Source organism: Aedes albopictus, chromosome 1 (genome assembly GCF_035046485.1).
Source record: "Aedes albopictus strain Foshan chromosome 1, AalbF5, whole genome shotgun sequence".
NCBI classification, from domain to species: Eukaryota; Metazoa; Arthropoda; class Insecta; order Diptera; family Culicidae; genus Aedes; species Aedes albopictus.
This window is the reverse complement of record NC_085136.1, coordinates 217,504,029-217,517,946: the sequence shown is the minus strand read 5'-3', so window position 1 is coordinate 217,517,946 and position 13,918 is coordinate 217,504,029. Positions and strand designations below refer to the sequence as shown.

The 13,918-nt window shown below is 43.4% G+C and overlaps 1 protein-coding gene across 2 annotated transcripts in view; it reads right to left on the bottom strand.

Moving 5' to 3' along the window:
* LOC109413101 (uncharacterized) overlaps positions 1-13,918 on the bottom strand; it is a 45,361-nt gene that overhangs the window by 18,619 nt on the left and 12,824 nt on the right. Inside the window, exons 4-11 of one of the 2 annotated variants that reach the window (XM_062846238.1) lie at positions 12,911-13,093; positions 12,238-12,420; positions 11,556-11,738; positions 10,874-11,056; positions 9,708-9,890; positions 9,192-9,374; positions 8,627-8,809; positions 8,064-8,246 (exon numbers count right to left, since the gene is read on the bottom strand). In XM_062846238.1, the coding sequence (XP_062702222.1) occupies positions 8,064-8,246; positions 8,627-8,809; positions 9,192-9,374; positions 9,708-9,890; positions 10,874-11,056; positions 11,556-11,738; positions 12,238-12,420; positions 12,911-13,093 (1,464 nt within the window). The remainder of the gene's footprint in view (positions 1-8,063; positions 8,247-8,626; positions 8,810-9,191; positions 9,375-9,707; positions 9,891-10,873; positions 11,057-11,555; positions 11,739-12,237; positions 12,421-12,910; positions 13,094-13,918) is intronic. The other variant, XM_062846240.1, reaches the window with a different exon arrangement.

The following is a 13,918-nucleotide window of genomic DNA, read 5'->3' as shown; positions in this document are numbered from 1 at the left end:
CTAGATTGCGGGTCCCAAGTAAACTGATGGAATACTCAGCGCAGTAGACACGGTTCCGGACCGTCGCGAGATTCGTGATATGACAAAGAAAGATCGACACGTATAGCTTCTTCGACTTACATCTATTCGGGGCAACAGATTGGCACGGACTGGTTATTTTTACAAACATAATATACATTGTCAAGTAAACACACATTAGCAGTTATGCTTCGTCAGCTGTTTTACAACACATACAAACATCTTAAACCAGGGGGCTGACACTACATTTCTCCAACACTCCTCCTTAATGCAGCCCACATAACCTTACCTCCTGGAACAAAAACTCCTCCTGGACGGATGCACTTTTCCTACTGTGACAGATAGTACAAACCATGACCAATTTTCGTACAAACCATTCGATTTCGTTCCAACAGAAACAACAGCACCACTCTTTAGGATCTCTCGGGCCAAACACGACAGAATATCCTTGGTCCGTAATTCGGCTAACGGAGAGGACACTTCCGACCAAACTTGGCACATACAGCAACCCTTTGACATCAATTTCCACCGTTTCGCCTTCTGATCCACGTCCAACAATTCTTCCTTGCCCAGTACTTTTGGCCGTTACTGTTCTTCCGTCCGTCAAACGCCCCTCTAACGCATTTTCTAGGGAGAGAGTCCCGAGCACGAGCAGCCTCTGAAAGTATATCAGTTGACCACCGTGACCCACGGTACAGCGAGTGTGCCTTTCCTTGCAACTCGCTGCTTTGTTCAGTTGGCTGAAGATGGTCATTCCGAATACCCCCTGGGATCAACTACCGTTAAGAAAGACTTTTACGTTGACGACATGTTGTCTGGCGATGATACGTTGGAAATGTAGTGTCTACCTAATGGTTATATGCATAGGATATCTACCTACTTGAAATACTATTCATTACAGTACATAAATGTCTAGGTATGATTCATTATGTCTACCTAAGGTAGTATAAATACGGGTGGTGATTGGACCACACAGCTGAGACTGCACAAGCCTTGGACTTGTCAACATCTTTAATATTCTTCTTTTGAAGGATATACAAGGATCGAGCGACAAAAGCAGGTGAAAGAATTGCTTGCTGGTTGTGGTTTCGCCATCCATAAGTGGTGTTTTAACCGTTATGTGGCCGGCAAACTTTTTGCTTTTTTCCACACCGTGCATTTTAAATGGGTGCTGGGTACCCGGGTACCCTGCCGGCCACATAAGGGTTAACTCCGACCAGATGTTGGAACACATTCCAGAAAGCGACCATGAAAGTCCCAAGGCCCTCGAAGAACAAGGTATCAACACGGTCATTAAGGTGCTTGGTATTTTGTGGGACCATCGAAGCGATGATTTCCTGTTCTCGATCAAATCTCCTAATTTTGATGCTGAATCCGAATCCAATACGAAGGGAAGCATATTGTCCGAAACTGCCAAGCTGTATGATCCTCTCGGATTCTTAGCACCTGTGATTGTTCTGGCCAAGTTACTGCAACAGCTGTGGCGTAGCAAGGTGGGCTGGGACAAGCCTGTCGAAGTGGAAATAGCTGAACAGTGGACACAGTTGAAGGCGTCACTCGAAGCAACAAACAGGATGCGCATTCCAATGCGTGTTCTGATTGACGGAGCAGCGTGCTACGAGCTTCATGGGTTTGCTGATGCTGCTGATGAAGTTGTGCGCTGCACTTTTGCTGGCGCGACTGGTGAATAAGGTCCTGCAATCATTCCAAATGCGGTTTCATTGTGTGGTGCTATGGTCGGACAGCCAAATTGTTCTGGCCTGGTTGCGCGAATCCCTCGATCAGCTTCAAGTGTTCGTGGTGCGGTTGCAATCCGAGAAGAAACAGCGGATTTCGAGTGGATGTATGTCCGGTCGGAGTTCAACCCGACTGACATAGTGTCGCGTGGGCAGATGTCCAACGAATTTGTGAACAATAAGTTGTGGTGGCATGGACCAAACTTTTTGAGTGCAGTGAACTTTGAAAACAAGCCACCCGAAAAAAACAGTGAAGAAGAGATTCCGGAGCTGCGTGCAACTCCAACAGTGTTACCTGCAATTAAAGAAGAACAGTTGAAAGTGTTCTCAAAGTACAGCTCGTTCAGAAAGCTGCAACATGTTATTGCGCTGGTGGTGCGTTTCGCCAGCAACTGCAAGAAGAAGGATTCAGCTTCACGAGTTCATAAGACAACTTCGACTTGCAATGGACATTATTGTGGAAGTGGTGCAACGTGAAGAGTTCTACGATGAGATTGCTCGAGTCGAATCGGGTGAACGGTGTATGCAACTTGGTTCGCTGGGACCCATCCTAGTGAACGGTGTTCTGAGTGTCGGCGGACGCTTAGAGCATTCCAACCTCCCATACAATGAGAAGCATCCGATCATCTTGCAGTCCAAAGTCCCATCATTCACATGCTTTGCTTATTCGTGCCCTGCATGAAGAGCATCTTCATCTTGGACCGACTGGCATGGTACACGTGATTCGAAGAGATTTCTGGTTGATCAACGCTGAAGCTACTGTCCGTGGAGTAACCACATCTTGCGTGAAGTGTTTCTAAGTCAAGCCTGTGGACACAAACCAGTTCATCCTGCCGCGTGACACCTACGCCACCCTTTTCCGTTACTGGCGTGGATTACGCTGGGCCAATTCATATCAAGCAGGGCCTGCTCAAGGTGACTACTGTGAAAGGCTATGTAGCGGTGTTCGTTTGCATGGTGACTCGAGCCGTGCATCTGGAACTGGTGTCAGACATGACGACTAGTGCATCCATCACTGCGCTTCAGAGGTTCGTGAGTCGGCGTGGAATTGTCCATCAGCTACATTTCGACAACGGAACTAATTTTCGTGGTGCGCATCATGAACTGAACCAGCTGTACCACGCGTTTCAGCAAGAGCAGAGTCGAACCAAATCGCATCGTTTTGCACGACCAATGGCACTTCATTCCGGCAGATGCCCCCGAGTTTGTTGGCATATGGAAAGCTGCAGTCAAGAGTATGAAGAGCCATCTGAAGAAAGTAGTTGGAAATTCCTCTGAACTTCGAGCAGTATGCGACCATCCTGACGGAAATTGAAGCGATCCTGAACTCTCGTCCGCTATTTGTGCCATCAGCGCCGGAAGGATCCGAGGTGATTACGCCTGCCCATTACCTCATCGGGCGTCCACTCACCTCTATACCAGAGCCGTCCTACAAAGATAGGTATTCAGGCAAACCGTTTGGATAAGTAGCAACACCTACAGATGCTGCGGGAGCATTTCTGAAAGACTTGGTCCCGCGACTACCTGAGCAGCTTACAACCTAGAAAGAAAAATCAGTGGAAGCTGGGGACTGTAACCAAGACCTTTCCTGGAGCCGATTGTTTGGTACGAGCCGTAGACGTGTACAGCGGCAAGTCGACATTCCGTCGACCGATCAACAAACTATCAATCCTGCCGATCGAAGACAACAAGGTCTACTTTGGTTCATCTAAATTCTTGGAGTAGACATTTCAACGCGGCGGTGAATGTTCCGTATACGGAAGAATTAGATCTTTTCTCAATGTTACGCTAGACTTTTATTATAAAAAACACGTAAAAAAGTCTCACCATTTCTCGTCGTATCATGCAAAAATAAGACGATGTTTTTTTGTATGGAGTTTTCATTTACGCGGCCGCGTAAAAAAAGACTTGACTGTAATATGAGAAATTTGTTATTTGTATTTATTAGAACAGCTGTGCAAAATTGTAAGCAAAACAAAAATGCAAAATAAAAAAAAAATTGAATAATTTTCGTGCTGCTTGGTGGAAAGCCTCAGGTTTCTTTTTTGCATAGACTGTTCTTTCGAGTTACACTTTTCAGGAAATTATCGGCATTGCAACTGCTTACTTTTTCAGCATATATATATAAATTTCTAAACACCTATGCTGATAATAGCCTCCCCCAAACCGACGCGACAGCGATTTTTCAGGTGAGTGAACATTTAAGCCATGAAGCGCATTTTCAAAAGCGCAACTTGAAACAACCAAACATCGTCATGCGTTGAAATTTTGAACGGTTGATCACTCACTGAGTGTAAATACATGTAATTGATTAAATTTTCAACGCGATTCGATATTTACTTTTTATAATTTGTGCTTTTGAAAATTTGAAGTTCGGCTTCGAAGCACCTTCACCTGAAAAATCGCTGTCGCGGTCGAAAATCGCGTTAGTTTGGGGGAGCGGAATTCCGGAAAGTGTAACTCGGAAGAACAGCCTATGCAGAAAAAAGGGTAAATCTAAGTTGAAAAAGTAAGCAGTTGCGATGCCAATAATTATACTAACAACCTAAATTGTCAAATGAGAATTTTTGGTGATTTTTAACTATTAAATATTTGATTTTTAGCGATTAATATAAACCATTTAGAAATAAAATAATAGGATAATAGTTCTATTTTCTTCCTGGGGAATCCCAAGTAACAATCCTGATTCTATTTGGTTTTATTTGTTTTTATCACGGAGAGAAATCAATGTGGTTTGAAACAAACAATACCTTGGTTGTTTTTCAAGCTAAGGAAATAGTTGCTCAAAGGTTCTATTTAGTAGTTTCAAAGTCATGTTTTTTGTTGTAAATAAACATGCCACTTGGTTGTTCCATCCTACAAGCATTTATCCAAAATAACTTAGCTTTTGATTGTTACTACCTATGTGTTTTATTGTTCTTAAAAATTATGAAATTTGTTTTTACCAAAAGCTACACACTAAAACCTGAGATTCCACCTCGGTAATAATTTTTGCTGAGTGGAAACTGTAAAAATAAATTTATGCTGAGGAATCAGTAAAGTTTTATGAAATTATCCGACTTCAGTAATTAGTTTTACCGATTTCCGTGCATGATAAAATATTTTACAAATATCAGTTATAAAAAATACTGATTAACTCTGCACATTGCATTTCTCGGTACTTCTTGTGAGCTTAGCACGGAGCTCAGTAATTGAAGTTACCGTACAATCAGTAAAAAAGTGCTGAATACTCTTCAAAACTTTTACCGAGCACTCAGTTCCTGCAGGACATGTGTGACGCCATTTGTTTTTTATCAGAGTTGGTTGGTCGGAGCTGATGTGTGATACAGAATGTTGTCCAGAAAACACTTTTTTGTTCCGCGAAGTTCGTGAAATTGTACAGAAATGATTGGTAAGTTTGCATTATCATCAAAATAAATTAAAATACTTACAGCAAATTATTCATTTTCCTTCTTCAGGATTAGCTGATGGTACTTGAAAACAAGTCAGAACTCCGAGAAACAGCACCATTTATAACCATGCTCGACTTGAGCATTCGAGGGTATTCAGAGCCAGTAAATCTACTGTAAGCGTCAAGAGAATTGTTATATTCTATGACATCGTTTTACTAAACGATGCATGCAAATGTTTAAAAGTTTATTACAATAAAAACAATAAATAGTGATGAAAAGTTATTTTTTATTATTTATGGAAGGTAAAAAATTACGGGAACCCGTAAAAAAATACTGAGCCACTCGGTAAACCACAAAACCTTTGAAATAAAATGTTACTGAATACTCGGTATTATTTTTACAAAGTATTCAGCAATCATTTGACGAGTAGCTCAGTATTTTTTGACATTTTGTTAGATCAATCGTTATACCGAGTACTCGGTAGTCGAACTCAATTACCGAGGTGATAACCGAGAGCTCAGCTGTTGAAAACTCGGTAATTGGATAACCGAGCCCGGTAATAAAATTTAAGTGTGTAATGATGACGTGATCCAAGTCGATTCTGATGATGAAGATTTGCAAGAATCAGAAGTTTCGCAGTATTTCTCGCAAACTGAAAGCAGTCATGAAGATAGTTCTGATGATTCTGGTGACGTGACTATAATGGCGCTCCCTCCACGAACAACTTCAAATCCACCGTTGTCACCGGTGTTGAGGCGCAGTGGACGGGAGCGCGCATTCCCCGGCAAGTATAATGACTATTATTTACCGAACAAAGGTCTGTCGTCGTACCCTATTACAGATACGTCGCGAGCAACAACCAGTCGTACGAACCCGCAACCCGAGGGACCATCAACCAGTCATACGAACCCGCAACCCGATATCAATGAGGGACCCCATCCGAATCATGGTTTGAAGGCAGTACGATGCATCAGAGATCCCCGAACTCCAACAGAAGCATTAAATAGCAACGATGCGCAGCTGTGGAGAGCTGCCATGGATGAGGAACACGAAGCATTACTGAGGAACTGCACGTGGGACCTAGTGGATCTACCAGCCGGAAAGAAAGCGATTGGATGCAAGTGGTTATTCAAGACCAAGGTAGACGAGAAGGGAAACGTCGTCCGAAACAAAGCAAGGATCGTGGCACAAGGCTTTACGCAGAAGTACGGCGTGGATTACGATGAAGTTTTCGCGCCGGTTGCCAAGCAAGTTACCTTCCGTTCATTGTTGACGATTGCAAGCCAGAGGAAGATGTTCGTGAAGCATGTGGACGTGAAAACGGCATATCTCAACGGAAAACTGGAGGAAACAATCTATATGCGACAACCCGAAGGATACGTTACTGGATCCGAGCGTAAAGTTTGTCGTTTGAGGAGGAGTTTATACGGATTGAAGCAGTCGGCGAGAGTCTGGAACTGGACGATTGATTCAGTTTTCAAGAAACTAGGATTCAAGCAATGCCGGACGGATCAATGTTTGTACAAGCGGAAGACTGCAGGAGGAGTAACAGAATTCATTCTCATTTACGTAGACGACATGATTATCGTTACAACAACTGAACAGGAATTCGAGTCGATCTACAACCAACTGGAGAAGAATTTCGCCGTGACAAATCTCGGCAACGTACGAAGTTTCCTTGGGATCGAGGTCAAGAAGGATGACGACGGGTACAAGCTAAACCAACAAGCATACATCCGCAAGTTGACTGAGCGTTTCCATTTACAAGATGCGAAGCCCTCCAAGATCCCAAAGGACCCATGCTATCTACAACAGAAGGAGGAGAAAGAGCCACTATCAAACAATTCGCAGTACCTCAGCCTTATCGGGGGTCTGCTGTATATAGCAGTACAAACTAGACCGGATGTATCCCTAAGTGTTTCGTTACTGGCCCAGAAATCTAGTTCACCGAGTCAGCAAGACTGGAATGAAGCAAAGAAGGTTCTTCGATATTTATATGCCACTAGAGACCACAAGCTGAAACTAGGAATGTCACGGGAGCAACTGTGCATGTACGTTGATGCTGACTACGCTGGCGATTGCAGGGACAGAAAGTCGAATTCCGGTTATTTGATCAAGTACGGTGGAGGTGTCATCGCTTGGGGCTCGAGAAAGCAGACAAGCGTAGCCTTGAGTTCTACTGAAGCGGAATTCATTTCCCTGGCAGAAGGTTGTCAAGAGCTGAGCTGGACGAAACGACTATTGGAAGAAATAGCTGAAGAAGGTACAGGACCAATCATCGTATTTGAAGATAATCAAAGCTGCATAAAACTTGTGGAAGGTGACCGGATAGAACGCAGAAGCAAACATATTGATGTGCGGTATTTCTTTGTACGAGATTTGCAGCAGAAAGAAGTTATCAAACTGGAGTATTGCCCAACCGAAACAATGCTAGCCGACATTCTCACAAAGCCACTTCAACGAGTACGTTTGGAGACATTGCGGGGGATGATCGGAATAGAACCAGATCCAATCGAGGAGGAGTGTTAGTAGTAGGCGCTTGGACCTGGATTTATTTTAATCATAGTAACCCTATATTACACATTGAAAAAATAAAACTGTCATTCTATGTTCAACTCTCGAACCAACCGGTAGTTCTTTCTACGGCGGTAACTAAGAAAAACTCAACTTTTATCTATTTAGGAAATCATCCCTAATCGACATATGAACGGAATAAACCGGTCCGGTCACCGTGTTTCCGGGAAAATCCGAATTTCTGCGGACATGCATTAATAACAAGTATTGTTCGGGTATTTCAGAATGTGAACTGCAAAATGGGCCTCAAACATCTTTAAATATTTCTAGCAGATTGTGAAGTGTATAGATTCATCCGGTATTCTACGGGTGATTTTTTCCGACCTCATAAGGATTAACTTACGTTGATTATGACTCCGGTTCCCTGGGCCGCTGTTTGAAACGCCTTCTGTTCTTCGGCAGTCACCTGCGAAATGCCACCAGACACCGGGTCGTAAGACTTTCGAAAGCTCCGGTTCCCTGGGCCGCTGTTTGAAACACCTTCTGTATCCATGCTGTGCCGCTTGGAGATGGTTTCGGCCGGTGCCTGCAATGATCATTGACAGAGAAAACTCTCAGTTCATAAATGTGGAAAAACTCAGCTGAAGAAAAAAAAATGTTCCAATAGAAGAAACGCCAAAAACTTCCTGTCCTGCTCAGATACCTTCAAAACTCAACTTTTATCTATTTAGGAAATCATCCCTAATCGACATATGAACGGAATAAACCGGTCCGGTCACCGTGTTTCCGGGAAAATCCGCATTTCTGCGGACATGCATTAATAACAAGTATTGTTCGGGTATTTCAGAATGTGAACTGCAAAATGGGCCTCAAACATCTTTAAATATTTCTAGCAGATTGTGAAATGTATAGATTCATCCGGTATTCTTCGAGTGATTTTTGCCGACCTCATAAGGATTAACTTACGTTGATTATGACTCCGGTTCCCTGGGCCACTGTCTGAAACGCCTTCTGTTCTTCGGCAGTCACCTGCGAAATGCCACCAGACACCGGGTCGTAAAACTTTCGAATGTTCCGGTTCCCTGGGCCGCTGTTTGAAACGCCTTCTGTAACCATGCTGTGCCGCTTGGAGATGGTTTCGGCCGGTGCCTGCAATGATCATTGACAGAGAAAACTCTCAGTTCATAAATGTGGAAAAACTCAGCTGAAGAAAAAAATATATCTTCCAATAGAAGAAACGCCAAAAACTTCCTGTCCTGCTCAGATACCTTCAAAACTCAACTTTTATCTATTTAGGAAATCATCCCTAATCGACATATGAACGGAATAAACCGGTCCGATCACCGTTTTTCCGGGAAAATCCGAATTTCTGCGGACATGCATTAATAACAAGTATTGTTCGGGTATTTCAGAATGTGAACTGCAAAATGGGCCTCAAACATCTTTAAATATTTCTAGCAGATTATGAAGTGTATAGATTCATCCGGTATTCTACGGGTGATTTTTTCCGACCTCATAAGGATTAACTTACGTTGATTAGGACTCCGGTTCCCTGGGCCGCTGTTTGAAACGCCTTCTGTTCTTCGGCAGTCACCTGCGAAATGCCACCAGACACCGGGTCGTAAGACTTTCGAAAGCTCCGGTTCCCTGGGCCGCTGTTTGAAACGCCTTCTGTAACCATGCTGTGCCGCTTGGAGATGGTTTTGGCCGGTGCCTGCAATGATCATTGACAGAGAAAACTCTCAGTTCATAAATGTGGAAAAACTCAGCAGAAGAAAAAAAAAATTATGTTCCAATAGAAGAAACGCCAAAAACTTCCTGTCCTGCTCAGATACCTTCAAAACTCAACTTTTACCTATTTTCGACATATGAACGGAATAAATTTCTGCGGACATGCATTAATAACAAGTATTGTTCGGGTATTTCAGAATGTGAACTGCAAAATGGGCCTCAAACATCTTTAAATATTTCTAGCAGATTGTGAAGTGTATAGATTCATCCGGTATTCTACGGGTGATTTTTGCCGACCTCATAAGGATTAACTTACGTTGATTATGACTCCGGTTCTCTGGGCCGCTGTCTGAAACGCCTTCTGTTCTTCGGCAGTCACCTGCGAAATGCCACCAGACACCGGGTCGTAAAACTTTCGAATGCTCCGGTTCCCTGGGCCGCTGTTTGAAACGCCTTCTGTAACCATGCTGTGCCGCTTGAAGATGGTTTTGGCCGGTGCCTGCAATGATCATTGACAGAGAAAACTCTCAGTTCATAAATGTGGAAAAACTCAGCTGAAGAAAAAAATATATGTTCCAATAAAAGAAACGCCAAAAACTTCCTGTCCTGCTCAGATACCTTCAAAACTCAACTTTTACCTATTTTCGACATATGAACGGAATAAACCGGTCCGGTCACCGTGTTTCCGGGAAAATCCAAGTTTCTGCGGACATGCATTAATAACAAGTATTGTTCGGGTATCTATTTAGGAAATCATCCCTCATCGACATATGAACGGAATAAACCGGTCCGGTCACCGTGTTTCCGGGAAAATCCGAATTTCTGCGGACATGCATTAATAACAAGTATTGTTCGGGTATTCACCCCCGCACCAAATGTACCATGTACAAGACGTTAATAAGACCGGTGGTTCTCTACGGACACGAGACATGGACGATGCTCGAGGAGGACCAGCAAGCACTCGGAGTTTTCGAGCGACGGGTGCTAAGGACGATCTTCGGCGGCGTGCAGGAGAACGGTGTGTGGCGGAGAAGGATGAACCACGAGCTCGCTGCACTTTACGGCGAATCCAGCATCCAGAAAGCGGCCAAAGCCGGAAGGATACGATGGGCAGGGCATGTTGCAAGAATGCCGGACAACAACCCTGCAAAGTTGGTGTTTGCTAACCATCCGGTTGGTACAAGAAGGCGTGGAGCGCAGAGAGCACGATGGGCGGACCAGGTGGAGCGTGATCTGGCGAGTGTTGGGCGTGACCGACGTTGGAGAGCTGCAGCTGCAAATCGAGTATTATGGCGGCAAATTGTTGATTCAGTATTATCATGAATTTGATGTTAACTAAATAAATGATGTTCGGGTATTTCAGAATGTGAACTGCAAAATGGGCCTCAAACATCTTTAAATATTTCTAGCAGATTGTGAAGTGTATAGATTCATCCGGTATTCTACGGGTGATTTTTGCCGACCTCATAAGGATTAACTTACGTTGATTAGGACTCCGGTTCCCTGAGCCACTGTCTGAAACGCCTTCTGTTCTTCGGCAGTCACCTGCGAAATGCCACCAGACACCGGGTCGTAAAACTTTCGAATGCTCCGGTTCCCTGGGCCGCTGTTTGAAACGCCTTCTGTAACCATGCTGTGCCGCTTGGAGATGGTTTTGGTCGGTGCCTGCAATGATCATTGACAGAGAAAACTCTCAGTTCATAAATGTGGAAAAACTCAGCTGAAGAAACAAAAATGTTCCAATAGAAGAAACGCCAAAAACTTCCTGTCCTGCTTAGATACCTTCAAAACTCAACTTTTATCTATTTAGGAAATCATCCCTAATCGACATATGAACGGAATAAACCGGTCCGGTCACCGTTTTTCCGGGAAAATCCGAATTTCTGCGGACATGCATTAATAACAAGTATTGTTCGGGTATCTATTTAGGAAATCATCCCTCATCGACATATGAACGGAATAAACCGGTCCGGTCACCGTGTTTCCGGGAAAATCCGAATTTCTGCGGACATGCATTAATAACAAGTATTGTTCGGGTATTTCAGAATGTGAACTGCAAAATGGGCCTCAAACATCTTTAAATATTTCTAGCAGATTGTGAAGTGTATAGATTCATCCGGTATTCTACGGGTGATTTTTTCCGACCTCATAAGGATTAACTTACGTTGATTAGGACTCCGGTTCCCTGGGCCGCTGTCTGAAACGCCTTCTGTTCTTCGGCAGTCACCTGCGAAATGCCACCAGACACCGGGTCGTAAAACTTTCGAATGCTCCGGTTCCCTGGGCCGCTGTTTGAAACGCCTTCTGTAACCATGCTGTGCCGCTTGGAGATGGTTTTGGTCGGTGCCTGCAATGATCATTGACAGAGAAAACTCTCAGTTCATAAATGTGGAAAAACTCAGCTGAAGAAACAAAAATGTTCCAATAGAAGAAACGCCAAAAACTTCCTGTCCTGCTTAGATACCTTCAAAACTCAACTTTTATCTATTTAGGAAATCATCCCTAATCGACATATGAACGGAATAAACCGGTCCGGTCACCGTTTTTCCGGGAAAATCCGAATTTCTGCGGACATGCATTAATAACAAGTATTGTTCGGGTATCTATTTAGGAAATCATCCCTCATCGACATATGAACGGAATAAACCGGTCCGGTCACCGTGTTTCCGGGAAAATCCGAATTTCTGCGGACATGCATTAATAACAAGTATTGTTCGGGTATTTCAGAATGTGAACTGCAAAATGGGCCTCAAACATCTTTAAATATTTCTAGCAGATTGTGAAGTGTATAGATTCATCCGGTATTCTACGGGTGATTTTTTCCGACCTCATAAGGATTAACTTACGTTGATTAGGACTCCGGTTCCCTGGGCCGCTGTTTGAAACGCCTTCTGTTCTTCGGCAGTCACCTGCGAAATGCCACCAGACACCGGGTCGTAAAACTTTCGAATGCTCCGGTTCCCTGGGCCGCTGTTTGAAACGCCTTCTGTAACCATGCTGTGCCGCTTGGAGATGGTTTTGGCCGGTGCCTGCAATGATCATTGACAGAGAAAACTTTCAGTTCATAAATGTGGAAAAACTCAGCAGAAGAAAAAAAAAAATATTATGTTCCAATAGAAGAAACGCCAAAAACTTCCTGTCCTGCTCAGATACCTTCAAAACTCAACTTTTACCTATTTTCGACATATGAACGGAATAAACCGGTCCGGTCACCGTGTTTCCGGGAAAATCCGAATTTCTGCGGACATGCATTAATAACAAGTATTGTTCGGGTATCTATTTAGGAAATCATCCCTCATCGACATATGAACGGAATAAACCGGTCCGGTCACCGTTTTTCCGGGAAAATCCGAATTTCTGCGGACATGCATTAATAACAAGTATTGTTCGGGTATTTCAGAATGTGAACTGCAAAATGGGCCTCAAACATCTTTAAATATTTCTAGCAGATTGTGAAGTGTATAGATTCATCCGGTATTCTTCGGGTGATTTTTGCCGACCTCATAAGGATTAACTTACGTTGATTATGACTCCGGTTCCCTGGGCCGCTGTCTGAAACGCCTTCTGTTCTTCGGCAGTCACCTGCGAAATGCCACCAGACACCGGGTCGTAAAACTTTCGAATGCTCCGGTTCCCTGGGCCGCTGTTTGAAACGCCTTCTGTAACCATGCTGTGCCGCTTGGAGATGGTTTTGGCCGGTGCCTGCAATGATCATTGACAGAAAAAAAATCTCAGTTCATAAATGTGGAAAAACTCATCAGAAGAAAAAAAACCCTAATTAATTCACCTAGCGGTGATGGTGCCTTTCTCGTGCTTTAAAATATCCTTTCAACAAAACTCGAGCGACATGTTGATGACATTGACATAAATACAAAATGAAAACTACTTGCTAAATCTACTCAATATGGATACATCTTATATTAGCATAACATCCAATATTCAGAACGATCCAACGATCCAAAACTCAAACCAAACAACCCAAGTAACCACTAAGCCGTAAAAATTGGCACCAAGTTGGTTCTATATTCATATGAAGAACATTGCCAACAGAGCTTTTCAGAACTACATCCTATAATAGATCTGCTAAAAAGCCACTTTTGGCGAAATATTCGGCTGATATACGGCCAGCTTCAATCTGCGTACCGAGTCTCTGGTGAAAGAGCTGTCAAAAGTGAGTTAAGAAAAAAGAAAAAAAAAAGTTATTTATCTTTTTTATGTTTTGCTCCGGATGCCTTTCCATCGAAGTCTATTTTTTCTTCGATTTTTACGGCCTGCTGATCCAGATTCGAACTGATAATCTTCGGGCTTGCTGTTTTCAAGTTTATTTCGTCACGTTTTCCATCTGATCCATTGATGCAGCGTGAGATCGGTTAGCTCAGTACCGTATTTGAGGAAAAGGAGGCAACAAGTTGGGACAGCATTGATGTTCCGAACCGAAATGTTTGGAATGATCCGATGGTCGGATGTTGAATCGGGCACAAAGTGGCCGCATACGAAATGTATGAAATGGTCGGGGAGATGGTTTTA